The sequence below is a fragment of the Falco naumanni genome, chromosome 4 (assembly GCF_017639655.2).
Source record: "Falco naumanni isolate bFalNau1 chromosome 4, bFalNau1.pat, whole genome shotgun sequence".
NCBI lineage: Eukaryota > Metazoa > Chordata > Aves > Falconiformes > Falconidae > Falco > Falco naumanni.
In genome coordinates this window covers 84,099,890-84,127,427 of record NC_054057.1, presented here as the reverse complement: position 1 = coordinate 84,127,427, position 27,538 = coordinate 84,099,890, and the positions used below count along the sequence as shown (strand labels likewise).

The 27,538-nt window shown below is 49.8% G+C and overlaps 1 protein-coding gene across 3 annotated transcripts in view; it reads left to right on the top strand.

Annotated features, from left to right (window-relative positions):
- The window catches only part of TNRC18 (trinucleotide repeat containing 18), a 57,355-nt gene extending 29,833 nt beyond the window's left edge, over positions 1-27,522 (top strand). For 2 of the 3 annotated variants that reach the window (XM_040590256.1, XM_040590254.1), the window contains exons 12-28: positions 1-129; positions 2,015-2,189; positions 3,266-3,629; positions 6,258-6,539; positions 13,617-13,856; positions 16,224-16,666; positions 17,492-17,656; positions 18,488-18,629; positions 19,274-19,391; positions 19,668-19,743; positions 20,123-20,231; positions 21,177-21,293; positions 21,568-21,732; positions 22,294-23,588; positions 23,912-24,148; positions 24,633-24,707; positions 25,246-27,522. In XM_040590256.1, coding sequence (XP_040446190.1) covers positions 1-129; positions 2,015-2,189; positions 3,266-3,629; positions 6,258-6,539; positions 13,617-13,856; positions 16,224-16,666; positions 17,492-17,656; positions 18,488-18,629; positions 19,274-19,391; positions 19,668-19,743; positions 20,123-20,231; positions 21,177-21,293; positions 21,568-21,732; positions 22,294-23,588; positions 23,912-24,148; positions 24,633-24,707; positions 25,246-25,452 — 4,339 coding nt within the window. In that variant the 3' untranslated portion in view covers positions 25,453-27,522. The remainder of the gene's footprint in view (positions 130-2,014; positions 2,190-3,265; positions 3,630-6,257; positions 6,540-13,616; positions 13,857-16,223; positions 16,667-17,491; positions 17,657-18,487; positions 18,630-19,273; positions 19,392-19,667; positions 19,744-20,122; positions 20,232-21,176; positions 21,294-21,567; positions 21,733-22,293; positions 23,589-23,911; positions 24,149-24,632; positions 24,708-25,245) is intronic. The other variant, XM_040590257.1, reaches the window with a different exon arrangement.
- Positions 27,523-27,538: the final 16 nt, after the last annotated feature.

The window sequence follows — 27,538 nt, the reverse complement described above, 5'->3', positions numbered from 1 at the left end:
GGAAAAGCATGACGAGAAAAGTAGAAGCTTGGCAAGAAGAGGCCCTGGAAGGCCCAGGAAGAGGAAACTTGGATCAAGCGCTCTGTCACCCATTAAGGAGAGAGGGAAGAGTGACAGCAAGAGTGGAAAGTAAGGCTGGAATTTGGGGAAGATGGGAAAATGGCAGGGTCACTGCACCAGGGTCTTACTGGGGAGAGTATCTCAGATGCAGCAGGGGCTCGCCGTGGCGTTGTGTTGTCAGGCCGGTCTCTGACAGCAGCGGTGTTGTAGAAGCGTGTGTATTTCATGGGAGTGTGTCCTTACAGTGGGAATACAGTGCCAGCGTCCTCCCTTCCTGCTGGTAGAGCACGTATCTGTGCTGCTGGGTGCAAATAGGACAGGCTGAGTTGTGCAGCGGTGAGGTGATGCAGAGCAGCTGACTGGGCAGGGACCTGTAGGTGAGGTCTTGGTGTTGGGGAGCGCGTCCTTGTGTGTTTTCAGGAGAGCGGACGGTGCGAGCGGGTGCTGTAGAGCTAATTGCAGGGATGTTGATGTCAAAACCTGGAAGGATAGGGCTATTCCAGGTTATCTACTTTGCAGGGCCTTTCTGCTGTGTTTCTGCTGTCTTCATCTCTGTTCCCTTAATCAGTGGGAGCTGGTTTCGCCTGACCTCTCTCTTTCAAGTGTCTGGATCGTTCTGTCTTCTGCTTTTTTCTCTTTTGCAAGTCCAGCTGCTCTAGTTTGGATGCCTGGATCTCACTGCCGTTGGCCATCTAACCATCCATAGGTGGCCAAGTCTCTCCAATGGGAAGGCACCTCCAAGTTGCCTGTGTGCTACATATTTTTGCAAATGTCCTTTCAAAACTACAAAATAGATTCAGGTGCCCAGCTCCCACTGACCACGCGCTTCTGAAAATCTGTCTTCTTGGTGGCTCTGTGTTTTGCTTTTTGTGTTTGGATGGCTGGACAGGTCGGAGGCATCCAGAGGTGGCTGGAGTTGTGTGTGTGTGCGTGCATGATCATGTTGTGTGTGCGTGTTCCCACATCGCAGGAATGCTTGAGCAGCCTGGTGTGGGAGATGGAGACGCACCCTCAGCCAGTGTCCAGGGCCTGAGGTGTTGGTTTAGCTGTCTGTGGAGGTCAGCAGAGAGGACAGAGGGGAGGGCAAATACCTGGAAACTGAGAAGGCTGCCCAGGTCAGTGGCTTTGTGGTGGTGGTGTGACCTGGGCCAGCAGGCTTAATGTGGAGGAGGCGGCATATGAGAGCTTTTAATGGAGGCTTGGTAGGGGTCTTGAAGTGTTGACTGATGATCCATCAGATAGTTACTGGAGACAGCTGGGGAGCAGTGAAAGATGTGTTTGTAGTCTCACCTACTTTATTTTTTCTTTTTTTATTGTTTTTTTACCCCCTTCTTTCCCCCCAGATCCCAAAGAGGGACCGAAGCAGTAGATCACACATGCCTCTTTCAGAGGGGCCAGGCTTGTAAAGCAGACCGCTTGTCCTTTGAGCAAGCCAGTCCTTGCAGTGCCCTGTCCCTCTGTGTCACCCTGCGTGGCAGTTCCTTACCACCTCCTTGCTCATACCCGAGCAACCAGGGCAAGTGTCTGGGCAGTGAGGCACCTCCCTGGGCCTCGGGAATCTCCCTCTGCACCTACAGAGTCCATGCGAGTAGAGGTGGGAAAAGAGCTACAGGGCCAGCTCCGCTGTCTATCCTTCCCTCTGCTGCTCTGTACCAAATCAGGCACTTATGGTGGCTGTTACTCAAGACACCAAATATTTCCTTTCAGAGACCACCTTGCAGGTCTCCGATTTCAGTCACCCTCATCTGTGCCAGTGGCCAGGAGCGTGCAAGAAGGGCTTCTTGGCTCTCCAGTTTGGTGGAAACAAGTCCAAACTACTGTCACTTCACAGTGGACTTGGCTCCTGCTGAGGATCCCCACTGTCCTAGGAGGCATTTAACCTCACTTTTGAGCTTGGTGGGGATCACAGGGAGGAAAGCCCCCCACCTTGACCTATCCTGTGCTTGGCTTACAGACTGAGCAAGTCCTTGTTGCTCTCTGAAGACTCTGAGACTGGTGAGGGCATGAAGAAGAGGCACAAAGGGGCCCTCCCGGAGGAGGATGAGGATGTGGAGAGCGGCAATGGCAAGATGAAAGGGAGGAACCAGAGCTGGGAAGAGCATGATGCAGCTCCCAGCTTCTCAAATGAGGTCAGTGCCCTCATGGGGAACATGGAGCCACAGGCCAACAGCAGATCTCTTTCCTGCTTTGCTAGCATTGGCTTGTAATGGGTAACTCCTCCTGATCTTAGAACATCTGCTTTCAGTTCATGTGGGTTTAGAAGTTCTTCATGAGAGGACTGTGTGCCGCAGAGGGGTGTTTGCAAAGGCTAATGTTGTCTTTTGGAGGTTGGACCTCTTCGGTAGGCAGCAGAGAGGCTTAGCACCTTCAAGCCAGCCAGAACATTGCAGTGTTGCACTAGCTCTGAATCCGGAGCAGTGCTTGTCTTACCCCTTTGTCTGGTGAGATAGTGGAGGGGAATGGAATTCCTGAAGCAAGGGAGGAAGGGGAGAGCAACTTCACTATATTCAGTGCAGGGTTTTCTTCTGTTCCTGTTGAGGCAATGAGGCATTTACTGGAGCTTTAAGCTGCTGATGAAATCCAAAATGCATACAGGCAAAGTACTGTTACAGCTGCTGTTATCTAGCTGCAGCACATGTAAAGTATATTTACTTTTTTCAAGAAGCAAGAAAATACTGAAAAGGATGTAACAGCACTGGCTGTAATGCAGTGGTGCTGATGCTCTCGCTGAGAGGTATTTGGATCTTTTTGGCATCCTCGCCTCTGGAGCGGGTTGATATGTGGAAATCCATGTTTATTTGGCTGGGGCTTGGGGTAAAGAAGATTGTTAATCCTCATGATTTAGAGAAAAGCTTGTAAAACCAACCCCAAAATACGCTGAAAACCAGAAGGTGTTGAGAAAAAAGAACTCCAAAACATGTTTCTCTATGAACATATTTATTTTGGAAGAAAATTCAGTTTTTCTAAGTTAATCTTGTGATTTTGTAGTGCTTGATAAGGGTAAAGCTGTGCTGTCTGCTGACATCTTCCTCTTCTTCCTCCCTAGCACCATTGTGGGTTATGGCAGTCGGGGCTTAAGACTATAATTTTGAGGCCTTATTAACAAGAGTGCATGAGAGATGGTTATGAGGGCTAGTAAAATCGCTCAGGTCTGCCATGGTACCTGCTCTGCATTCACCTGTGTCTCTTCCTTTCGCCTCGGCAGTTAAAGCTGAAAAAGAAGAAGGTGGCATCGGATCAGGAGCAGCTGGCCAGCAAGCTTGATAAGGCTCTGTCACTCACCAAACAAGACAAGCTCAAATCCCCCTTCAAGTTTGCTGACAGTTCTGGGGGAAAGCCAAAAACTAGTGGAGGTGGCAGCAGGTACCTCCCACCCCACGAGGCTCTGCCAAGCAAGGAGGAGAAGAAGAGCCTGGCCAAGAACCTGGGCCTGTCACTGAAAACCACCAAGGAAGGTAAAAACAAGGTGGCTGCCAAAATGAAGAAGATGGAGGTGGGGTTAAAAGTCAAAAATCAGCTCAAGGTTTCCCATTCACCAGCAATATCTGAAGTTAGCAGCTACTCCTATAGTAAGTAACCCCTCATTTCTCTCTTCTTACAGTGTAATCTGTTGTGGGGGCTTGTGGTGGGGGTCTCTGGCCTCTTGGAAGGGGTTTTGGAGATGGGTCTGGTTTTGCTCATACCTCCTCCCTGGCTAATCAATGCTGTGGCATCTTTGGGATCAGCATGAGTTGTCTGCCCATCCTGCTGTCCCAGAGGTAGCCAGTATCAGTGTGTCTCTTCCTAACCTGTTGTACTGATTGTCAGTGGGGAAAAATGCTTTAAAAAAGAAGTTGACCCACTTTCTTGCTTTCGGTGGGAGCAGACACTCTCTTTCAACGTATCGGATGAGTACTCATAGCCTCTACGCCAAGAGGTGGTTAATGGCTAACTTTTGGAAGTCCTTGTTGAGTTGGATGGGAGTAGCTTTGGGATTATGCCATGGAGTCAGTTGGAGAAGGGACAGCCTATGGGGGACACTGGTGTTCCTAAGCATCCTCCTGCCCTTTGGTGTTGTGGTTTTGTTCCCGGCTGACTGTGCTCAGCCTCCCATTTCTCTCCTCAGTGTGCATCTCCACCCTGGCATCCTGTGTAGTGATTGTCATTTCTGAACTCAGAGTGCACCTGAGGCAAAGGTTCCTGCAACCGAGCAGAGCTAGGGACCCCTGTTACAGAAGGAAAAATCTGAATTGCAGATAGTGTTGGGAAGACTGTAGGATGGTAGAAGAGTCTGCAACGGTTCAGGCAGATGGTGGGGCAGAGAGCATGTGAGGGACTTTGGAGTTTATGGTCTGAGGCCTGGCTGTGTAATTGTCTTAGCTCACTTGCATATGCATCTTTTCCTTCGCTTGCAGCTATTTCAGTCCCGTGTTAAAACCCTGATGGGGTGTTTGTATGCATAACAAATACATCTCTCGGTGCCACACCGGTTTAGAAATTTCGCTAATGGGGAAGATGATGAGCTAGTGATTCTCCAATGGAACAAATGTTTGGCATGAAATTAGCCATTTACATGGCAAAATAGAAGCCATTGTGTCCACTGGACTTGAACACAGCCTTTGGCTGATCTTGCTGTACACATCACCCAACAGTCCTGTTCTTGAATGTGCTTTCTCCCAAGGGCAGACACATGGCTCCTAAACTCGGAGCTCTGGAGCTAATGGGGAGAGGAGGCATAGGCTGTTGCTCGAGCTAAAAGCCTTGGCTTCTGCCAGAGGGAGCTTTTGCAGTGCCCTTGCACTTGGGACTGTGGTTTCATGAACAGAAACTCCCTCCCAGACCTAAGGGAGCTTCTATCTGAACCGCTCTTTTCTCCAGCAAGTCTCCTGATGCAGGAATGTGCCCCTTTGCCCCACAAATCTCAGCTCAGGAGGGTTGTTGTCACTGAGGAACGGACTCTGAAGTGGCTCAGCTTTAGTGCGTGGTTTTTCAGCTGTGTGCAGGTTTAAGGAAAGAGCTTTAGCTTGTTACTTGGTCACTCAAGCGTGATGGATTTGGGGAGGCAGGTCGAGCATATGGCAGCACCTCCCATGACTGGTGGGCCGCTCTTGTGGAGGAGGAGAAGCGGGACTGGTGCCAAGTCCTTCTGCCTCCTAACCTCATGATTTTCTAGCTGGAGTCCTGAAAACCTTCGGCGTAGATCCAAAGGGCAAGCTGAGCATCCTGTTCCCACAGATTTTAACAGAAGTCAGATGCCCAAAACCATTTGCTTATTTGGGTTTTGGGCCTCCTAAACTTGCTGTCCATTACCTCTCCACAATCGATGCAGTGGAGGTGGGGAGCAATGCTTGACCTGGGCTGATGCTGGAGAGCATCTGCTGCTGCCCACAGGCTGGGATGGTCCCCACCACAACGTCCGTAACGTTGTGGAGCTGGTGGTGCGTTCCCAAGCAGGGAAATGACAATTCATACCTGCTTTTATTGCGTCCAGGGCTACAGCATGCTTTTTGTTCGGTTCATCAGGTGTGAGGGGGGACTGATGGATAACTTCTCACTGCCCGCAGGGCTTGGCAGCTTTGTAAAGCCACAGCTCGCAGTCTGAGGGGCGGCTTGGTCCCTGCTCCGTTTCGGTGTACTTCATATTGGCCACTGCAGAGTGTCTGGGGTGGCGTGTTTGGAGTTAGACGTTTGGAGTTAGTCGTGTTGCCTGCTTGGCAGCTGGGCTCCGGCTGCCCGTGTTGAAAACCCTCTGGGAGAGTTGGTTCATGCAGAAAAGGAGATTCAGGTCAGAGTGTTGAACGTAACCATGGCTGAGGCTAATTCAGGTTGATGGCTCGGTTGGTGGCGTTGATGCACTTTTGGTGGACGTCTTCATAGTGGAAATGTCTACCTCAAATTTTCTGCTCCTGAGCTAAAAACACTCCTTGGATCTTGTCTGAAGGGAGGACAGGGGGTGTTTGGCCTAGGTGGAGAGTGTCTGTTTCTGACCTAAAGAAGGAAATGCGTGTTTCTGTGTTTATTCAGCTCCCACTCGCTGAGTCCGAGGCTTGTGATGGAAGGAGGTGGAAAACGGCGGCACGTGGCCCCTCCTGCAGCCACGTTCCCCTCCTGGTTTACAGCCTCTTCAACAAAGAAATGCACCAAAGCACACCCCCCCCGCAGCCTCCCCAAACCTCCATTCTCTGATGTAACATTCTTCCCACCTGCTTTGACCACAGATACGGACTCGGAGGAGGAGGAGGAGGGATCCCTGAGGGATGAGTGGCCAGCGCAGCCGCCGTCGGCCCCCAAGCCACGGCCGCCCGGTCTGTACAGTACAGCGGCCAGGAAGGGCGGCCGGGTGGCCGGTGGCCCCAAGGCAGCCCCCCGCAGCGCGGTGGCCGGGCGGCCGCTGAAGCCGAAGGCGGCGGCGGGCCGCAAGCAGCCCTTCTGCCTGCTGCTGCGGGAGGCCGAGGCGGGATCTTCCTTCAGCGACTCCTCGGAGGACTCGTTTGATCAAGGTTACTAGCTTATAGCAAACGCAACCCCCAATGCACCCCTCTGCCATGCCCGTTTGGGAGCGGGTGGGCGGGGAGGGGGCGAGGACGAGCGAGGGGCCTGGCGGGCTGGGGTCAGCCATTTTGATGGTCGGAGCCAGGGCGGCCATCTTTGTTCTTGGCAGCGTAGCCTGCTTTATCAGCCTGACGTTCATTTTTTATCCTTTTTGTACCTGTATCATTGTGATATTACTGGCTGGCTCTTTTGGAGCTTTTATATCAACTGGGTTTTAGTGTCCACCTCTCCCTGCTTTCCTGTTCCCTTCCTCCCTTCAGTTTTTCCCTCACTTTCTTCCTTGCTGCCACCACCACCACCATTATATTATTATTATTATTACTATTATTATTATTTCATTTTATTTTATTTTGGCATGAGCCTTGTAGAGGTTTGGAAGGAGCTTTTTTTAAATTACTTTCTCTTTTTTTATCCTTTTCAAGTTTTTTTCCTTTTCTTTTTTTCTTTTTCCTTTTTTTTTTTTTTTTTAAATACCGGGATACTGTTGTGTGGCCGTGTGACTTGATGTTTGTACTGCGATTTGGTATACCAAGCTTTATTAAACATATCGAGTTCATTTTTAACTAAACCTGTGTACCTTGTCTCTCTTGCTGTGTCTCTTATCAGGCGATTAGGTTGCCGCTTCACTTCATCCTGCTCTGCATCCCCCTCCTGCTCCCACTCCCCATGAGTAGAACTGGAATTAACCTAGTCTGGGGTACTCTCTATTATTCAAATATCCCTGCTGTGTTTGTCCAGATAAAGCCTAGGCCTTCCCCCCTCCCCACCTCGACCCCTTTAATTTAGTTTTTATTTTGTTCACCCAGTTTTATTATTTTTCTTTTTCCGTTTGTTTCCTCTGTTGATAGACTTTCTCAAGGCAGGCAGATGGAGCGTGGAGGCACTTGGTCCTCGTTGCTGCTGCAGGAGGGTGCTGGGTGTAACATACCCGTTATTTAACAGCCAGAATTTTTTCTTTTTCACTTTTCAAAATGTATACGTCAAATTTTTTTGTCTCTTTTTGGGAGGCAATTATTTTCAGATGCCCAGACGTAACCCACAGTGTTCAAGGATGTGGCAATTACTGCATTAAATTTGACTCTGCAGTTTCCCTCCCTCACCCTCACCCCAATTTTTTTCTTGCAGCTTTTTTTTGTCAGCCTGTCATTAGTACTTCAGTGGGAAAAGAGATTACTTGAGGCTTTTCCTCCAGAGACACAAGGGGTTTCTGTTTTAAAGCGCACTCGTTAAATAATAATCATGGGGAAAGGTCATTTTAATGAGCCCTCGGCTCCCAAAAGAAAGTAGCTTGTCTGGGCTGAATGCTAAGCAAGAGCATCCCCAGTTGTTATCATCTAAGTTACACGGCAAATCTGGATATAGCACAGCAAAAGCTTTTTAGTATTTCACACTGCTCAGACGACTGTTAATTGAAAATGGGGCTGGATAGTTTTGCTTTTGTTTTGTTTTTCCTTACTTTTTTGATGTTAATTTTCTCCATGCACCTGTTTGGCTTTTCTTCCCTCCAAACCCAACCTCCAGAGAAAGATAATCTATGCTAAAAGAAATTAAAATCAAACACAGCAGAAAGATACAGAATGCTGATTTGGTTTGATGTGGCTCTGGGCTGGACCCACCAATGCATTTCAAAGAAAACCCAAAAGAGAGAAACGTATGTTTCCAAAAAAAAAAAAGAATTTCTTAAGAGAACCCAAAAAGTTCTGGGGATAGTGGATTTTATGTAAGGGTGAGATTGCCACATTTCCATGAAGAGTCTGCGTTAACTTCCATTCTTCCCCTCCCTGTTCCTTCCTGCATCTTTTCTTTGTTTATTTTGCTGCTGTTGGAAATTTTGAGGATATCGATCCCTTCTAGGTGCCAAGTTCTTGAGGGTTTTTTGGATTTGCTTTTTGGTTTTGCTCCAGGTGAGCAGATAGGTAACTTGTCTCTAATTGGCTTTGTCTATTTTTCAAGTAACCTGTCTGCTTAAGAAAAGTAAAAATCCCAGTTTTATGGGATAAAGTCTGGGGAGGGGAGGGGATATGGGAGGAGGTTGGGGAATTTGGAACAAATGGGGAAATGCATTGTAAATCCCTCTGGGGTGTCATTTAATGGTGGGGAAACCAAAGATGCAAAACCTCCTGGGGTGGGAGGTGGGCATGGAGGGGGAGGTGGTGGTGGTGGGATTATTGGTTACAGTTTTATTTTTTTTCTGCAAATGATTTTTTTTTTTTGTTCTTTCTCAGAAGCATTACTTGAAGGGATATTTGGGTAATAGGGTTTCTAATGGCTTTCCCTGATACTAAACCGATTAATAACCTCAGCTTTTCTAGAAGTGCTCGCTTTCTCCTTGCAGCTGCTTGACCAACCCTTTCACCCCTGCCCCTATCCATGATGCTTTGAATGTCTGTGTCGGTCTCTTGCATTTGCTCTCACGCTGCACTAAAGAAGCAAAGTGGTTGGCTGGTTGTAGGGCAGACACTTCTCAGCGAGGGTCACTAGCCATGAACCCGAACCTTGACCATTGTTATGTAGGTAGGCAAAATAACTTTTCTTTATGTCATCTGTCAGCCTCAGATGTTTCGATGTTACCTCCGTGAATAATGACACGTAGCTCTTTGCATTCTCTTGGTTATTTTAATTTTGAAGATGATTGCTGTCCACTTTTGACTTTCCTCTGTCCATGAAGAGTCTTGCATGGAAGATTTGCTTGTGTGTATGTGTTTGAGGACTCCAGAAATGCTTTACTGTTTGCAAGCTTCCTTTTGGAGAACGTAGCAAAGGGAAGGCTTTGCAGATGGGTCCGAGATGAGAAGCCACAGCGCTGCCTACAAAGGCTCTGCTGCTGTCGTTAAAAGGTTTCTGGGGCATGATGCAGGCTGTCCCTAGTATCAGGGTAATTGCCTGGCCATGGCCCTGCCGATATCTGTGTCAGAGGTAGGAGTAGCTGCAGGAAGACCTGTTTTCATCTGGTTTGAGATAGAAGGGGTGGGGATGCACTGCTGTCTTACAAACCGAACACCATGTTACCATTCTGATGAGAGGCAAAGCTTGTGGTCTTTCATCCAGTGACCTTGGAGAGGAAACTGCTAATGTGGGCTAAAGCCACACAGGACTTTGAAACCCATCAGGATAAGTAATACCTTGAGCTTTGTGAGACTGAAGACCCATACATCCTTCTCTTCCATACTCCGTTTTCCTTAAGAAATTAATACCTTCTTCCCTGCTCTCCTTTCTCTGACTTGGAGGATGATTTTATCCCAGTGAAAAAAAAAACAAACAGCGAGGGATAACCAGTTCCCCACACAGTCATTCCCACGTGGTAGTTGTAATATTTTTAATTTTTTATAAGTACTTCTGGAGTCAGCAGCACAGCACATATGGGGGGAAAAAAGAAAATCTTCCAGTAATGAGAATTGGCTTGTTTGAAGGAAAAAAAAAAAAAAAAAAGGTACAATCTTAAATTGGACATTCAAAAATGAGTAACCTCCAGTATTTGGACAGATCACACAAATCAGATGTCAATGACCCAGTAGCTGTCTAAAGTCTGCCTGTACTTAGCCTGCTTTGTATGCTGTAGGCCTGCTTGGTGTTACGAGAAAATCATGCTATTTTTTTTACAATGTGAAATGACTCTTTTTAAGTGTATGTTTTTACTTCCCCCTTCCCAAGCCTTTCCTCTCCACAACCCCCCTCAATCTGTCTTGTAACATCAGTCTTTAAAAACCAAATTGCTTAATCAATTTCTGTTCATCATTAACAAATCTTCATTTACTGCTCTCCTACAGTAAAATACCATGGCAGCTTAGCTGTTAAAAGCAATGAGAAAATTTAGTGTTTTTAATTGGGTTTGGTTTTTAATTTAATGCAGGTAGACATTTTAGAAAAAAAAAGTATCTTCTTTGGCTCCAGTTTATCTGGCATCAGTAGCATTTAAATGTGAATTTATTGTTTGTTTTGGCTGTAGAGTTGTATGTACACGTGTGGTTGCGTGTGTGGGTATATACACACATATACATGCTCTTAAAAATGTCAATTAAAAAAGATATTTTTAGCTTTGAATATTTTTTCCCTTACCCTTGCTCAGTGTTAGAAGAATTACCATTGAAGGAAAAAAATACTTTTTAAAATGTCTTTTTCCCCATTGTTAACTAAAAATTGCCTTTTCAGGAGAAAAAAAATTGACACTTCAATTGTGTAAAGGCATCTGTGCATACTTCATTTTAAGCCCACACATAGTTTGGGTACAGTAGGAGTAAAACTGCTTCACATTAAATACAGACATCATGAGTCTCTCCAAGAAGCTGTGCAGATGGCCATAGAGCACCAGCAGCTTAATTGCCACCATGGCCATAAATTTGGGGAGCTAGCTTAGAAGCGTGTGGGTTTGGAGCAGAGCCCCAAATGTGTTCTTTTTGTTTAATTTGTTAGGTTTTGTCCCTTGGAAAATCAGGAGGAAGAGGAACGGGGATTATGTACTTCATGTAGAGTGGAGTTAGCAAGATCTGCCCTTGCCATGAGAGGTGGAGGAGGATAGATCTGTGCTGTGAACGTGTTAAAATGTGTTTATTTTCAGGCTGAAAATTGTATCTCGTGCAGATAAAAGTACAAGTGTTTTGGTAAAAATGCTGACAAGAGACTATTTTCAGTTGTCTTTCCATAGTGTGACACCGTGTATTTCAAAGAGGTTAGAATAACTGCCAGGTGCATTTATTATATCATAAGTTTTCTGTAGGGTGAGTAATGGGTGCTTTCATCCTGGCTTTTAAATCTGTTTTACCTTGGTGCATTTGAAATACTGTAGCTGCTGGGCACCCTTGTGCCCTTGCACATGCAGAGTCTAAGTGCCGAAGGAGCGATGAAGGAGCGATGCTGCCCGCGCTCCACGCAGCCCCCAGGCAGTTGGTGGGGCTGAGCCAAGGGTGCTGCGGGGGGATTACGCAGTACAGGTCATAGAGGGATTTTCCTGCAAACTTTCACCATTTTTGCCTGTTTTCCTCCACAGCTGCTTGATGAGCCACTCTCAGCTCAGCCAGGTCTTTAGCTCTGGCATGGGGGGCTGTACAGGTTGATTTTTTTCAATTTTTTCCTGATTTTCCTGAGAATTGCTGAATTTCTGGAGCCAAATGGGATATGTGGAAGGGGTCTCAGTAGCCCATGGTGTGTCATTGAACTTGGGCATGGTTTTGCTGCTTTTCAAGCAGGTGGTTTCCACGTCTCAGAATAGCAGAGTTCATCTGGATTTGTTTTCTTTTTGGCAAAATGTGGTAGAAAAACAGCAGTTGTGCCCTTTTCTGGTAGGGGAAGGAATCTGATCCTAATTTTCTATGGATGTTTTTTTTTTGCATGTGGTTTTTATGCAAGGCGTGAGCAGGGCTGTGGATTTCTTGGTATTTACTGCAGGACTATAGGTTAATAACATTTTTATATCACAAGGAGCTAGCCTGAGCAACTGAAATGAGGAAGGGATTTTTATGCAGTTAAAAATTAGTATTCTGTGACTATCTGATACGTGCTGTGGAGATAAGCTCTCCTTGTTTTAAAAAAAAAAAACAATTAAAAAATAAAAAAAGCTGGCCATTACTTAAGTTGATAAAATGCAAGGATGAGAACACTGTTTTCTGATATTCCTGTTATTTCTAATGTCATGGAACAATAATCCAAAGTGGAAAAATAACACTTGTATTATTGTGGTTTGGTTTGTTTTTTTTTTTTAACAACCAAGTGTTGAGGACGTTTTTATCTATCCCAGAGGGCATATGTGAAAAGAAAAGGATTTTCATGTTCATTCCAGCTCATTTTGAAGGGATCTGGTTTCTCATTTGGCTGGCTTTCAGACGCAGGGATAGTGGCTGGCGGGGAGCTGGCGAGTGGGCTCAGGCGGGGAGAGCAGGGCTTCTGCTAGCAGTGGAAATTTTCCAGCGACCTTGACGATCCTACTTAAGCCCTCAATTTCAAGAGAAATTAAATATCTTTTCCAGACCCGCTTTCTGCAGTTAAATATATATAGATATATAAAAAAGTATATGTGCTCATATATGTGTGTGTATATGTATGTGTGTGGTATATGTGCATTTGTGTAGTGACTTGCTCACCAGCACTAACTGGATGAGATGCTATTAAAATTAATTGCCTTTGAGCTTATGACACTCCTGGGAAGTGCTGTAGGAAGGGAGAGGTGCCACTCTCAGAGCATCTACCCCCAAAATACCTGCTGTATATACACTGTGAAGGAAAACCCCAGCCCACTGCTCTCTGCAGGTGACAGCCGAGGCAGGCGGCAAGGCTCATTTCTTTGCCAGAATTAAATTTTGGCTGTGGGCAGCTCTTCCTGCCTGTGCTGAGCTGGGCTTCCCTAGCCTGAGCTGTAGAGAGGAAAATGAAAGGCACGGAGAGTTTTGAGGCAGAGTGTTTAAACACACCTCCTTGTCTCCAACACTACCTACACTTTCTCCCCTTATGCATTCCAAATCCATTGCTTTCAAATGATTATTTCCCTCCCCTCCTTTGCATTTTTGCCTCCTGCCCCTTCTTCTCTCTGTGTCCTCCTCGCCTCCTGCAGTGGCGCAGGCTGGTCTCTGGTATTCCCCTTCCATGCTGATCTCTAATTCTCATTACACTAATGGATTTTGTTATGGAGGAAGAGGTGGTGGGCGGGAGGGGAATCCCACAGCTCTGAGGTTGGGATTTTCAAAGGAATTAAGCTTTTTATTCCTCCTGAAAGCTGCAGGGAAGGGGTGCATGGCATCCTTTTCAAATCTCTGCCAACACCCTGCTCTTCCCTCCTTTGCCTTGAATGGGTCCTCTTTGCTGTACCCTGTATTGCTGTGTCCTTCAAGGGTGGTGGTAGGCAGGGTGATGGCGGCTGTATGGCTTCAGAGACACGTGTGTGTCCATGGCCAACATCTTCTGGCTGTGCTCATGGGCAGCTCAGTGCTACTTAGGTGAGCACAGAGCAGCAGGAGAGTTATCGGTTTGGGGTGGAAATGTGGCCGATGCACAACTCCATGAGATTTGTAATGGGCTCCCTCTTTTCTGCGTGCTAGATTCTAGCTCAGAGGAGGAGGAAGAGGAGGATGAAGAGGAAGAGGACGAAGCAGAGGACTATGGGACAGATGGCACTGACAGGCTTTCATCACCTGCTCTTGACGAGAGTGGCCTGGGCCTTCTAGCAAGGTTTGCCGCCAGTGCAATGCCCAGCCCCATCGTTCCCCCTCCACTTTCCATCATCCAACTGGAAGCCAAGCAGAAGGCAAAGAAGAAGGAGGAGCGGCAGAGCCTGATGGGTGAGTGGCATGGTTAGGACTGGATGAAAGGTTCAGGAGGTCCAGGCTGTGCTGCGAGAGAGCAGATTGTTACCCAGGCACTGTCTTGCTCTTTCTTTGCTTTTGGCTGTTAGGCCCTGATGCTGAAGGTGGGGGGAATCTCTGGCAAGAAAACAAGAACCAGTCTCGGGTATGGCAGGTTTAGCAGCTGCATCCGTGGCTTCCCTAGGGGCAGTTGCCTGTGGCTTTGTCAAATTTTCCTCACTTCCTACCTACCTGGCAAATCCTTAACAGCCATGCTGCAACAGCAAGTGATGGGGTGCTGTGTCCCCTTGGACAGGGTGCTGTAGGCAGTGGTGTGCTGTTACGTTTTAGGGAAGGAAGTATGTGCTAAATGCAGCTGATAGATGCCAAGCAGAAGAAAACCCCCTTCAGTCAGCCTGTCCCATCAGCTTCCTCATAGAAATGGGCCAGCAAGATTTGAAACAAGCATTCCTTCCTCTGCTCATGTGTTTGCAGTGCCAGAGCCTGTGTTTCTGTCCTCGTCTCTGTCTCCATTTCAGTGTGTTGCACATAATTGGGAGTTTCATTTCTTCTCCTCCCCATGCCCTGCTGCGCAGGTGCCCATTGGTGATATCTTTCCCGGTCAGACAGATCTATATCAGCTCCATTTATAAATTCTCCATTAATATTTATTAAGTGGTAATGGAATTTATAGCATGCTTCAGAATGGAAAATGATGTCTTCCTTGGGAACCTGGCTTGTTTTAGCACTGTTTCCATGCTATATTTGGATTTTGCCAACTTGTTCCAACAGCCTCTGTTAAGAATTTATCATCTTGTAACCTGTCCTCCTTGAAACTGGAAGCATCTAGAAATTGCCTCATGCAATAGTGAGAGAGGAGAAAGAGTGTTGTAATTTCCGATGGGTTTTTCATTTTGAGCCTTGCCAGCGTTGATTTTGACAGCCTTGCTCTTTCCCTGTTCTTACTGGGGCAGTCTCAGGGGAAGAGGTTTGGGGGGCAGGTTCCTACAGATTGAATTTACCCAGGCAAGTGAGCGTATTTCAGAGAGAAAGACTGACAGAAGATGCTCTCCATGCTTTCGCTTGGTCTGTTTTCATGTTCCCATGTGAATGCTGTTCAGTCCCTTGTGTCCTTCCTCAAGGGTCTCCTGCACACACTGGTTATCACAGCAGAGGTTGAGAAGAGTTCACTGTTGGACTTAAGAGTTTCTGCCAACCTCCCTGGCGTGAAGCAAGGCCCGATTTCAGACCTTGCTGGTCTGAAGGCAGAGTCATGCAGATTGTGTGCAGAGAGGAACATTCCACAGCAGGCTGGAGGAGGATACAAGAGAGACCTTTGGCTGGTGCTCTCTTTTGGAGAGGGAGAACCAGGTTCTGCTGATGTTTGCACACATCTTCAGAGGTGCTGCGCCACCCCATGAGATCCAGTGCCCTGGGAAATAAATGGATTTAGAAAATCTGGGCTGTCTCTTGTTCCCACATAGACTTACTGCATGACCTTGGGCAAGTTTCTTCCTGGCTGTTTGTAACCTCCCAGTGGCACAGTGCCTGTGCAGACACAGTGCTTTGCCTACCTCCTGCCCATGTTGCTGGGTGGGTAGGTGCTGCCTCAGTTTCCCTTTTGCTCCTGGAAACACATGATCTTACTCTCCTTTATCGGGTTCTGGGGAACACACTGAACTTGGTGAACGTCTTGGCATTACTACAGTATTTCAGACCTCTGGGTACTGGTGTGCCTGTGATGCTGAGCAGAGGTAAATGTGAGGGGATTTCCATTTGCCACAGACAAAAGATCATTTACCTCTCTTGACTTTAATGCAATTACCTGAGCCAGTAAAAAGATCTGTGGTATCTGTTGGCCAATGGGGAAAAAAAAGGCTTGAAATATGAGTTTATTCAATTTGTTAAAGAGGTTGTTCTCCTGAAACGAAGGTGAGACTGGAGAGGATTCCCACCAGGAGGGGAGGAAGCCTCAGCCTGTGGGGTTCATGCTTGGCTTCAGCTGAGCCAAGCCCCTCCTTCTTGTGGAGGGGCAAATATTAGAGTATTTTTTCTCTTAAGAGCTTCGCTGCAGGGTTTTGGTTATGGGAGAAGGGAGAAAATGAAGGCAGGGAACATGCAGAACCACACTGCCTGAATGAGTAGGATCTGGCTTGGGGCAGGGGAGACTTATTTCCAGGGAAATCAGTGTTTTATGGGGCAGAAATACAGATCTGAGGGATATGGGGATTGGAAAGGGGAACAAGCAAGGGCTCTGTTGGAACAGATATGACATCTGCCATGGAGCCCAAAAGCTTTCAGTTGGATGTGGTCCCTCTTGTCTTAGCTAGGGCTTTGACTGATGGCTAAATCCTTTCCACCTAGGGACAGAGTTTGAGTATACCGACTCGGAGAGTGAGATAAAGATCAGGAAGAAGTCACCTTCAGGGCTGCTGCGGGGAAAGAAGGGGCCACTGGAGGCCACCAGCATCCCACCAAGCCAGACCCCCAGCAGCCTCGACTCTGGATCTGGGAGCGCTGACAAGGCCAAGCTTGTGTCTGAGAAAGGCCGCAAGCTGAAGAAATTCAAGTCCCCCAAGGACTTGAGCTTTGAGTTCGGGCTGGAGGCCAGCGATGATGACCTGTGGAACCGGCGCCGGAGTGAACGGATCTTCCTCCACGACGCCACCACGTCCTCGGCCATGCTGACCCCTGCAGCACCTGCCAGCTCCACACCTGTATCCAAGCCTGGACGCTGTGGCAAGGGGGCACCCATGAGCCCCAAAAAGGAGGGCAGCAAGGGGAAGGACAGGAAGGAGCTAAGCAAGGTGAGGAAATGCACTGGCAGAATTGGTGTGGAACCCTTGGGACCTCAGTGTGAGGGGAGGGTGATTAACTCCACTAGAGCAAAGGAGAGTTGAGTCCTGTCTCAGCAGTTGCCCCAGTGTTGTTTGGCTGCCCCTTGTCACCCCTACCAGCCCCACGTACTCCCAGAGGAGCTGTCGGCCTTGGATCTGACTCATAAGGAGTAAAAACCTGTGTTTGGACAGGGCAGGTTACTTCGTGTCATCCTCAGTGTCCCAAATCCATCCTGCTTGGATTGACCAGAGTGGATGATCCTGCATTAAAATGTCTATGAAATCTCTCTCCCGCTGTCTGTACGACCTTGTCTGCTTGCGGAGCTGTGGCCTCCACGCTGGCCTTTAAGGCTGTTCCCCTTTTTTATGGTGGGGTGCCTGAGGGCTGCCCCTGGCTGGTGGTGGCATTGATCTCTGGGTTGCTGGCTCTTCATCCTGGCTGAAAGCTCAGCTTCCTCCGGCTCAGTTCATGGTCGTGTTATGGAGGAGCACTGATTGTGGGGAGAGTTAGACAACGTAGTTTTGACATGAGGCCAGCTGTGATCTTCTTGGCGCTTTCAGGGGGAAGGTTTGATAGGCAGGAGTTGCTCTCCCTGGTAATGAAAAGCTCTTCCCCAAATGGGTGAAGCCTGAAAGGAGAGCAGGGAGTTACAGGACGTGGTGTGGTCAGCGAGCTAACTGCTGGCTGAATGTCATCCTACCTGTGCGCAGCCTGCTTTGCTCCACCTTTTCCCTCTCCCTGGGTCTTTACCAATCCCCTCTTTACCAATGGGAGTGTTTTCTTTTTATTTTTAGCAGCGGAAGAAGGGTAAAGAAACACCCTGCTGCTCCTCCTCCTCGTCCATGTCTCCTCCTGGCATTCCTAGCTCCCCATCTGATGTTCGTGTGAGCCTGGCAAATGCCCTGAGCTCCACCAAGAAGAGTAAAGCCAAGGTGAAAGCCAAGGAGGTGAAAAAAGAGGTGAGGGGCTTGTTGTGGTCTGGGTGAACTGGAGGGTGGCTGGCTCTTTTCCTGGACTGTTGCAGTGTAAGGGAGGAAAAACAGACATGCAGGTTTTGCTGGGTGTGTTACAGGCAAAACGCTGGTTTGAGAAGCCTACAAATCCAAGGAAGGCTTACCAGGTAATACCTGCTGCTACCATCTGGCATTTGTTTGCCTTCATCCTCCAAATGAATGAGCAGGCAGGATTTTCTCTAAGGCCCACCACGGGGTGAAGGGACAGCCTTCATGGATAGCAAGGACCAAGGAGATGGTAGTGGATTTGCCTTACTCAGCACTGGATGAGCCAGGTCACAACTGGTTTCTGCTCCATTGCTTGTCTTCTCTCATAACACACATTACTGCATTTTCTCACATGATTTCTGAGTGTAATGCTTATGGTTTCTGTGTAGCAGCACGAAACAGATCACAGGGCTTTTGAAAAGAAATAGGAAGAGTGTCTGCTGCCTGTTTATTGAAGACAGTCTCAGGTGTTCTGTGCAGAGAGATGGTGGATGCAGAGCAAAGCTACAGCTGTCTGCTCATCCTGGAGTGACTTGTGGCTAGGATGTGTGAAACAGCTTTTGGTCAGCTGTAGGTGATGCTTGGGGGTAAACCCAGAATAACAAAGGTTGAACAATGACCAAAAAACAAGTTTGGGTACATCTGCTTACCTCTGTGTGATTAACTTGGCTGAGGATGGAGACAAGTTTGTCCCAATATCCTCAGGTTATTTGTTGCTGGAGGAAGGTGAGATGGGATCAGACAGTTGCCTGTTGTCACCCAGCTGATGTGCTGCTTGCTCTCCTGCAGAACCGAGGGAAAGGAGGAGCTGTCAGCAAGCTCATGGAGAGCATGGCAGCAGAGGAGGATTTTGAACCCAACCAAGACAGCAGCTTCTCAGAGGATGAGAACATCCCACTGAGCATGCTGGTTGAGCGACCGCCCACACCAGGTGAGGGCAGGAGAGGCCGGGGGGGCTAACTGTACAGGTAGAGGGACTGGGCAGGAGAGGCCGGGGGGGCTAACTGTACAGGTAGAGGGACTGGGCAGGAGAGGCCGGGGGGGCTAACTGTACAGGTAGAGGGACTGGGCAGGAGAGGCCGGGGGGCTAACTGTACAGGTAGAGGGACTGGGCAGGAGAGGCCAGGGGGCTAACTGTACAGGTAGAGGGACTGGGCAAGTTTCCCAGGGCTGCTCAAAGGAGGATTGTGCTGCTTTCACATGTTCCTCATGCAAAGCTGTGAGTTCTTGGGGTGGAGATACCACTTCCCCAGTCAATTTGGCTTGCCAAAACCAAGCCTTATCAGAGTGGCCCACTGTGACATCTAGATGAAGCCCAGTCTCTGAGCTGCCCTGTTTTCATATACTGGTATATTATTATTACTAACAAGAGGGGGAACTTTTTATTATTACCAAGAGGCCAAAATTGTCTTCTGCCAGGAGCCAGCCAGAGGGAGGGAGCCCTTTCTGGAAAGGGCTTACTGGCCTTTTCCTAGGGGAGGGTGATGCTGGAAGTGTGAGGTTTCCTTCTCCCCTTGCTGTTGCTTTTTCCTGTATGGTGCTCCCTAATCCTCACCTTGCTCCAACACCTCACAGCTCCCCGCTCCTGCATAATTGACAAGGATGAGCTGAAAGATGGTCTGCGTGTCCTCATCCCCATGGATGATAAGCTGCTCTATGCCGGGCATGTCAAGACAGTGCATTCACCAGACATGTGAGTTGAGGGGCTCCTGTATCCACCTGGGCTCTGCCAGTGAATGGGGATGCAGGGATTGATCCGGGGGTAGTGTAGAACTGGCTGGAGAGAGACTGATGGAGCCTGACAGGGAGGGAAGGAGAGTTCACTCTGGTTTATCAGTGCTGAGGAAAATCCAGTTACCTCTCATTAAACACTCTCAAATAAACTGGTGGTAGGAGTCAGAGGGAGATGTTAGCTGATCCGGGCTGATGTCTTCCCTGTGCCCTGTATGACTGGGCCTTTGTGTTTCAGATACCGTGTGGTGGTGGAAGGTGAGAGGGGAAACCGTCCCCACATTTACTGCCTGGAGCAGCTCTTGCAGGAAGCGGTACGTGAGGCCAGCGGGTGCCTGTGCTTGGTGCCTGAGCCCTGTTTTGGAGTGGAGGAGGCTAGCTGGAAGCCTCCTCTTCCCCGAGCTGGGGCTGCAGGGATGCCCTGGTCCTGCCGCCATGGTCAGTCTGGGCAGAGCTCCCTGTGGTGTGGGTCACTGCCCTGTGGCTGAGCTCCCCACTGGCAGTGGGCACTGGGCCTGTGTGCCAGCAGGGGTAGTCCTTCACGCTACCCTGTGAGCAGGCAGGAAGCCATTCCCCAGCAGGGAAACTGCCCCTTGCCTTCTCCAGAGCTGCTTTGCTACATGCCACATGTGGTGGGGTGGTCTGTGCTGGTGCCAAGAACATCAGTAATTGCTTTCCTCTCTCCCTGAGCAGATCATCGATGTGAAACCACCTTCAGTGCGATTCCTGCCCGAGGGCACAAGGATTGCAGCCTACTGGAGCCAGCAGTACCGCTGCCTCTACCCAGGGACAGTTGTTCGAGGTAAGGCCACCCTGGCTGCTCTGTGCTGTGAACCAGGGATGTCTCAGTCCTGCGTGTCCTGAGGGATGTCTGGGAAAGCTGTGAGATCTGCTGTGAGTGTCCCGGAGTCAGAACCTGGCCCGTTCCTCTCCTCCAGATCATGCCCAGCTCAGTTGGATGCTGGTTTACTAACATCATGTCGGTCCAGGAGATGCACTCTTACAGGAAGAGGTCTGAGCAATTAGAAGCTTAAAATAGGAGGGGAATTCAACACACTTGAGAGTCAGAATTAACTCCAGGCACCAAAGATTTCTGAGGTTGTGGAGGTTTCTAAATGAGCTACACACTTTGTAGTGTAGCTTTACCTCTGACACATCAGCTCCACCATCTGGTCCCATTAAAAAGCCAGTGAAGAGCCCTGGACAGCTCTACCATGGCTGGTCTTGCTTTTGGGCTCTTGTTCACACTGTGTGTGTATGAGGGAAGAATTACTTGTTGTAGACCGGTGATGCTGATGCCAGAGAGGGTGGGAACACAGGTTATTTTCCTTGGAGAGAAGGTGAAAAGCAGCTTGTGATTGCTGAAAGCAGTTACAAAATGCAGGTAAAAAAAAAAAAAAGAAAAGAAAAAAAATACTGCAGTGAAAATAGAGAAATGAATTTCTGTAAGAATAGAGGAAAATAGGGGGAAGAGGTAGGAAGTCAAACTGGAATCGTTGTTATATTCTGGAGCAGTGCTGCTGACTGGGAAATTTGACACTGGGTGGGCTGGTTTAGTATTATCAGGGACTTTCCATTGCAGAGCAAGCCTTCTGTGCTCTCCCTGCACAGCCTAGGAAAGGTGGGGCTGGGATGCTTTGGAGCTGGTGCAGGATCCCTGTCTTTCCCCACGTCCCCAGTTCCCTGACAAGGGGTTTGTACCTTGATGTCTGTTCCTGATCCCATCTTCTGCTCCCCCAACCCACAGGAGCCCTGGACCTGGAGGAAGATGGTGACCTCATCACAGTAGAGTTTGATGACGGCGACACGGGACGTATCCCGCTGTCTCACATTCGGCTTCTCCCACCTGACTACAAGATCCAGTGTGAGTCTTGCTACTCGGTTTTTTGGATGACACTTCCCACTATGAAATGCAGGGAGTTTCAGGCCACCTGCCTCTGAGATTTTTTGAGATGAGTTCACAGGCTTCCAGTCACAAAGATTGCACCATCAATTATGGACATGGGGGGGTGGGATATAACCCATAGGGAAAAAGGCCCAGTCCATATTGCAGAATTGATAGCGATACATTTGCTGTGTCCCATCTCTGGTTCGTATGTTATTTGACTGTATTTGTCCATCTCTTTGACCTGTTCCAGGTGCCGAGCCTTCCCCAGCCCTTTTGGTGCCCAGCACCAAGCGCCGTAGCCGTAAATCCAGCAAAGACACTGGAGAAGGAAAAGAGGGAGCTACACTGGGGTCAGAGGAGCCTGTGTCAAAGGGCAAAGGACGAGGGAGAAAGCCAAACGTCAAAGCGAAAGCTGGTAGGTTGTTGCCACTGCTGGACCTGGAGTTGAGAGAGTCCTTGCACAGTTCCCCACCACTCTTCCCAAGTTAGTGCTGTTGTTTGGGGCAAGATTTGGAGGTGAACGGATGCACTGTTTTGAGTGCAGAACATTCATGCATCAGCTTGCTCTGCTGTGGCTGCGGTTTGCAGGAGGCTGGCTTGGAAGCTGGCCTGTGCTGCAAGAGCCTCCTTCTGTCAGTCAGGGCTGCGGAGCAGGGTCTCTTTTTCAGCTGAGCATCTCAGCGGCCATCAGGAGGGCCAAAGATGCAGGAGATCTGCAGTTTGGTTCCCCTGCAGTTGGAGCAGCGTTGTTGGGCACTGCCCATCAGCTGCTCACAGGTGCTGCCATCAGGCCAGGCTGTTTAGTAAGGCTGTTCAGTGAGCGGTGAGGACCTGTGTCTCTTTGGGGATACCTAAGCATTCAGGAACGAGCCACCGTTGGCCAGGGACTGGTCGGTGTCGGTGTTTGGTTGCATATGAGCTAATAAAGCCCATCTTGAGGGCTATCATCATGCCTTGTGTTTCCCTTCCTCTGCAGAAGAGGCTGCCTTGCCAGAAGAGAAGGATCAGGTTGAGTCTTCACCTGTCACCTCTTCAGTCCCAGAGAAGCCAGCCTGCTTGGGCAAGCCAAGCATGAAGGGGTCGCGAAAATCACAACTGCTGCCGACTGGAGGCTCTCCTGCCCCCACAGAGGAAAAGCGGTCAAAGGCCAGCAAAATGAAGATCTCCACTAAGCTGCACAGCCCCCCGCAACCCACTTACCAGCCTGCTGTGTTCGGCAGCATCCTTGGCACGGAACCCTACAGTGACCTGCCAGGGACACTGGCGGCCTTCAGCTCCAGCGATGCTTCGGTGTCGAAAGCCAAGGCCAAGAAAGGGCGGCCGACAGAAGAGACACAGGAATTTGGCAGCATGGTCAAGGCTCAGAGGAAGCATGACAATGAAATCCTCATCAAACTGGACCATGAGGGTGTGATGTCTCCAAAGACAAAGAAGATGAAGGAGGCGATGAGGATGCTGGAGGACTCAAACCTGGCCAGTCGTAGAGATGGCAAAAGTCTCTTGGGGCTGGGCTATTCCCCTGCAGTGGGTGTGGAGGGCAAGCAGAAATCTTCCCGAGCCAAAGCAGCTGAGGGAGACCCTTCCCCTGCCAGCTTCGGAGGAAAGTTTGATGGCTCAGCAGAGAGCCTCACTGCTTCGAAGGACCAGGAGGAAAAGGCAGCAGCTCCAGCAGCCATGGAGGAGTCGGAGAGCAACAGCAGTGACAGTAGCTCAGAGTCAGATGGAGAAGAGGAGGCTGAAAAGAACCGAGGGGAAGCCCAGGACAGCAGCTCAGCCAGTTCACGAGCATCCACCCCTCTCTCGTCCTCCAACTCATCCTCCTCTTCCTCTTCCAGCAGCAGCTCCTCTTCCTCCTCCTCTTCGTCCTCGTCCTCAGCCTCATCAACCTCTTCTTCGTCAAGCTCCAGCTCTTCTTCGTCCTCCACTACAGATGAAGACTCCTCCTGCAGCTCCGATGACGAAGTAGCTGAGGCCCAGCCAAGTTCCTCAGTGCAGCAAACCCTCCCACCCAAGCAAACCAAGCAGGCAGGGAAATCCCGCGCGTCCTCCCACCCCCAGAACCAGAAACAGCCGGCGCAGCAGCCGGCGCAACAGCCGGCACCACAGCAGAGCGGCAACAAGAGCAGGCCCAAAAAGCGCGAGGGTATCCACCTGCCCACCACCAAGGAGCTGGCCAAGCGCCAGCGGCTGCCATCGGTGGAGAACAGGCCCAAGATCGCTGCTTTCCTCCCAGCACGGCAGCTGTGGAAGTGGTTTGGGAAACCCACACAGGTAAACAGAGCCTCTCCCACTGCTCCGTAGTGCTTGGCACTGGTGTTTGCCTTGTGGTGCCTCCTACTGACGCCTTTCCCTTCTCCTGAGGTGGTGAAGCTCTGCTGGCAAGGTCTCCAGTTTGCAAGGAGACTGGGGTTGCCCTTTGCTGTGTCTGGGGGAGCCATCCTGTGTGGTGTGTCCCTCTGCCCGGTTTCCTGCGGGAATGAATGCCTGTGGATGCTGTGGCTCTGCGGACAGCAAAGGGTGGGATGCAGGAAGTGGTAGGCAGGGAAAACCTGGGTGATCCCTGGTTGCTCACCTGTGCGATCCTCTCTTGGCAGAGACGGGGAATGAAAGGGAAGGCCAGGAAGCTCTTCTACAAGGCCATCGTCCGGGGCAAGGAGATAATCCGCATTGGAGACTGTGCGGTCTTCCTCTCAGCCGGCCGCCCCAACCTGCCCTACATTGGCCGGATCCAGAGCATGTGGGAGTCGTGGGGGAACAACATGGTCGTCCGAGTCAAATGGTTTTATCACCCAGAAGAAACCAACCCTGGGAAGAAACTCAACGAAGGCAAGGTAAGCTGGTCCCCTTTGCTGAGAGGGCTGCAAAGCTGCTTGTTCCCTTGTGTTTCCAAGGATGAGGAAAGCACTCGTGGCCCAGTTTGTTACTGGTACTGTAGTGGGGGTGGCCCCTTTGTTTCATGTTGTGGGGAATGCCTGTGGCGTGGACAAGCCTGGTGTTTGCCCCTTGAGCAGGGGAAGGGTGTGTTGGATTGTACTAGGAAGTGGAGACTTCTGTGTCGGTCCGAAAAGAGTCTCAAGAGCCGGATCAAGCCTTTTGCAGTGTAAGAACGCCGGCCCTGGCGCTCAGAAGCACTGCGTTTTGCACACGTGTGCACTGTGGTTTACAGTAGGCTCTTGGTGTTTGTTACCAGTACCTGTGGGCAGGGGTTGAGGTTGTAAAAGCATATGCGGTGGGCAGGAGGTGACAGCGTGGAAAACCAACTAATTCACCTGCTTCTAATTTCTGTTTTCTCTTTTCTCTTCCTCTTGGGCACAGCGCTGGGATCAGAAATCAGGCAGGAGTCTGTCCACAGCTTTGCAGGCATCCAACCAGAGGAAGGACTTTATGGAGGTTGGTGAGGTTGGGAAGGGCTGGCAGGGGATGTTGGGGGCTCCATAACAAATGCTGCTGGGGAAATGCCCCCCGAGCTTCTCTGGCTCTTGCGTTTTTCCTCAGGTGTTGAGTCGGCAGTGCCCAGGACTTTGGGTGGGTGTTTCTGGGACGGTGGGAGTAGCTACAGGTGCTGGGTGTTGGGAGCACCTGTCCGGCACCCATCTTTGCATTTGCATCCTTGAAGTGAGGATGACAAACTCCTGGCCTCTGTATTCCCCTGCCCACGCACTTGGTGGCTGTGGCATTCCCATCGGTGGGAGCTGAGAGCGAGGGCTCAGGTTTAGTGTGCTGGGCGGATCGTGTCCGTGCTGCCCCTGCGGATTCCCAGTGTCCCTCCCCTGGGCTGGCAGTGGGGATGCATGGGGAGTTCTGCTTGTCTGTGAGCACAAGCCCTGGCCAGTTGTGATGGACATTTTTCCTGCATATTGAAGATGATGCTTTAAATGCTGTGAGATCTAATGGCTCCTTTCCATCTCCCTCCACTCCTGTAATGCAGCGAGCCCTCTACCAGTCCTCTCACGTGGATGAAAACGATGTCCAGACCATCTCACACAAGTGTCTTGTTGTTGGTCTGGATCAGTATGAGCAGATGCTAAAGACAAAGAAATACCAAGACAGTGAGGACCTCTACTACCTTGCAGGGACCTACGAGCCCACTACGGGCATGATCTTCAACACTGATGGGGTCCCTGTCATCTGCTGACTGCCCAGGGGACATGTGCCACCCCCTGGGAAGGGACGGGACAAACCTGAGGACGTGCCTGTTCAGACGACATGATTGTTTCTTTCAATGCTCATGACTTCTGTGTCACACTACAGACAGGATAGCGCGAGAGACACGAGGAGGAAGGAGAGGGCTGAAGAAAGGGATTGGGGAAGCAGTTACAGGACTTGAGGAAGATGCCATTGGAGGGGTAGGGGTGGTGCTTGAACCCCAAGGCTCTTCTGGAAGTGGCTTTAAGTAAGGTGACACTTGACCAACTTCTCCCTTCCTCCTTTTGGTCCAGGAAAGCACATGGGTCTTGTGATCATTTCACCAGCGGGCCCCCCCGGCAGGAGGGATCCCTTTTGTGTCATTTGCCCCCATCAGTAACTCGGAAGCCGCCTGTACATGGAAGGACACCCGCTAGCCTTCCGTGTACACTCCTCTCCGTCCTTATATTCCCTTTCCTGCTTAGTTCCGCATGACCCTTTAGGAAGGACAGGGTGAAAGAGAAAGGAGATGAGTCTCTCTCAGCGCCTCGTCTCGATCCTCTCAGCGCCTTTTTGCGGTTCCCTTTCCCTGGAGGACCCCAGCCGGCAGCGTGGAGCACGAAGGGGCAGAGCTGGCCCCAGCACAGAGATGGCGGAAGAGGTCCGACGGGCTGGAAGGAGCCAGGTGGAAGACAAGCCAACATCCAGTCTGGGATGCTGCCTTCCCACTGCCTCGAACAAACAGTCTGAACCCACTTTGCCTGTCACTCTGTGTCCCTCCTGCCCTGGAAAGGTGTTGGAGGGAGCAAGCGCGTGGCGAGGGGGTGACATTTGGAGAACAAAGAACTCGTCTCGGAGTGCGCAGTGAAGTGGGGCAGGAAGTGGCTGGGAAAAGCTGCTGCTCGGTGCTCGGAGCAGAGGAGCCCACAGGCTACTGATACTTGGCATTCCTCGCCCAGCTGTATCCCCCATGCCTTGCCCGAGCAGGCGTGGAGCTGCTGGGAAGCCCTCACCCATCATTTGAACGGAGCAGGGGTAGAGTGTGAAGCCCGCTCGTGCCCATCTGTGATGTTTCCACAGCCAGAGCCCCACTGCCACCTTGGGCTCGGGGAGGGGACCGTTCAGCTCGCTCCATCCAGCTGGCCAACCTCCCCATGGCTCCCAGCGAGCCGCCACCACCGCCCCCTCCTTCCCTCTGTGGAGCTGACCCGCTGTCTCACTCCCACTGGGCACACGCTGGCACCTGGAGCATCACCGCTGCCGCACCGCCGTTGTACCTGGCCCAAGGGGCCACCAGAGGAGAACCATGCAACGATGCAACATCCTTGCACTTAAAACAAAACAAAACTCCAAGAGACGCACTGATCTTTGCAACTACCGACTCGCACTACAGATTGCTAGGACATGGAGCGGCGCCTGGCTGGGCCGGGAGCGATGGCCCAGGCTCTGGTGGGGAGATGCTTACGACAAGGACAGATTGGAAACTATCCGCCCTGGTACCGGCTGCGTACCAGAGACTGGAGGCCAGGGCTCAGGGGAGAGGGACACCCCTGCAAAGTTACCCCTCGTCCTTTAAATGAACCACATGGTGCTGAGCTCGTACCATCTCCACCCCGCACCACCGGCGCCCCGGCACAGCGGATAGTGACGGTTCTAGCCTGTACAGTTTTAATGTACCAAAAGACTCTTTAGCCCTCCTGTATTATAAGTCTTTAAATGGATTCAACTTTTTAATTATAAATATAAATATAAATATATATATATAAATATAAACTTTTTAAAACTGTGAAAAAAATTATGAAATTATAAAAAAAAAGGAAAAAAACAACAACAGAAATGAACACAGTCTGACGTTTAGAATATTATTTTTTATTTCCTGTTGGATTGTGATTGTAAATGATCTGGGAACAGGCACACCCCCCACGCTCAAAGTGTACTGTACTTCTAGAAGCAAATTGTGTGAGCATATTTTAAAGAGCGAGAGAGAGAGCGCGCGAGAGAGATTTTATGCTAATGTTAAATAGAAAGCACTTAAAACCCACTGCCTTCTATGGAACACAAGGATATTTCAGACAATCGAGAGGAAAGGAGAGCCA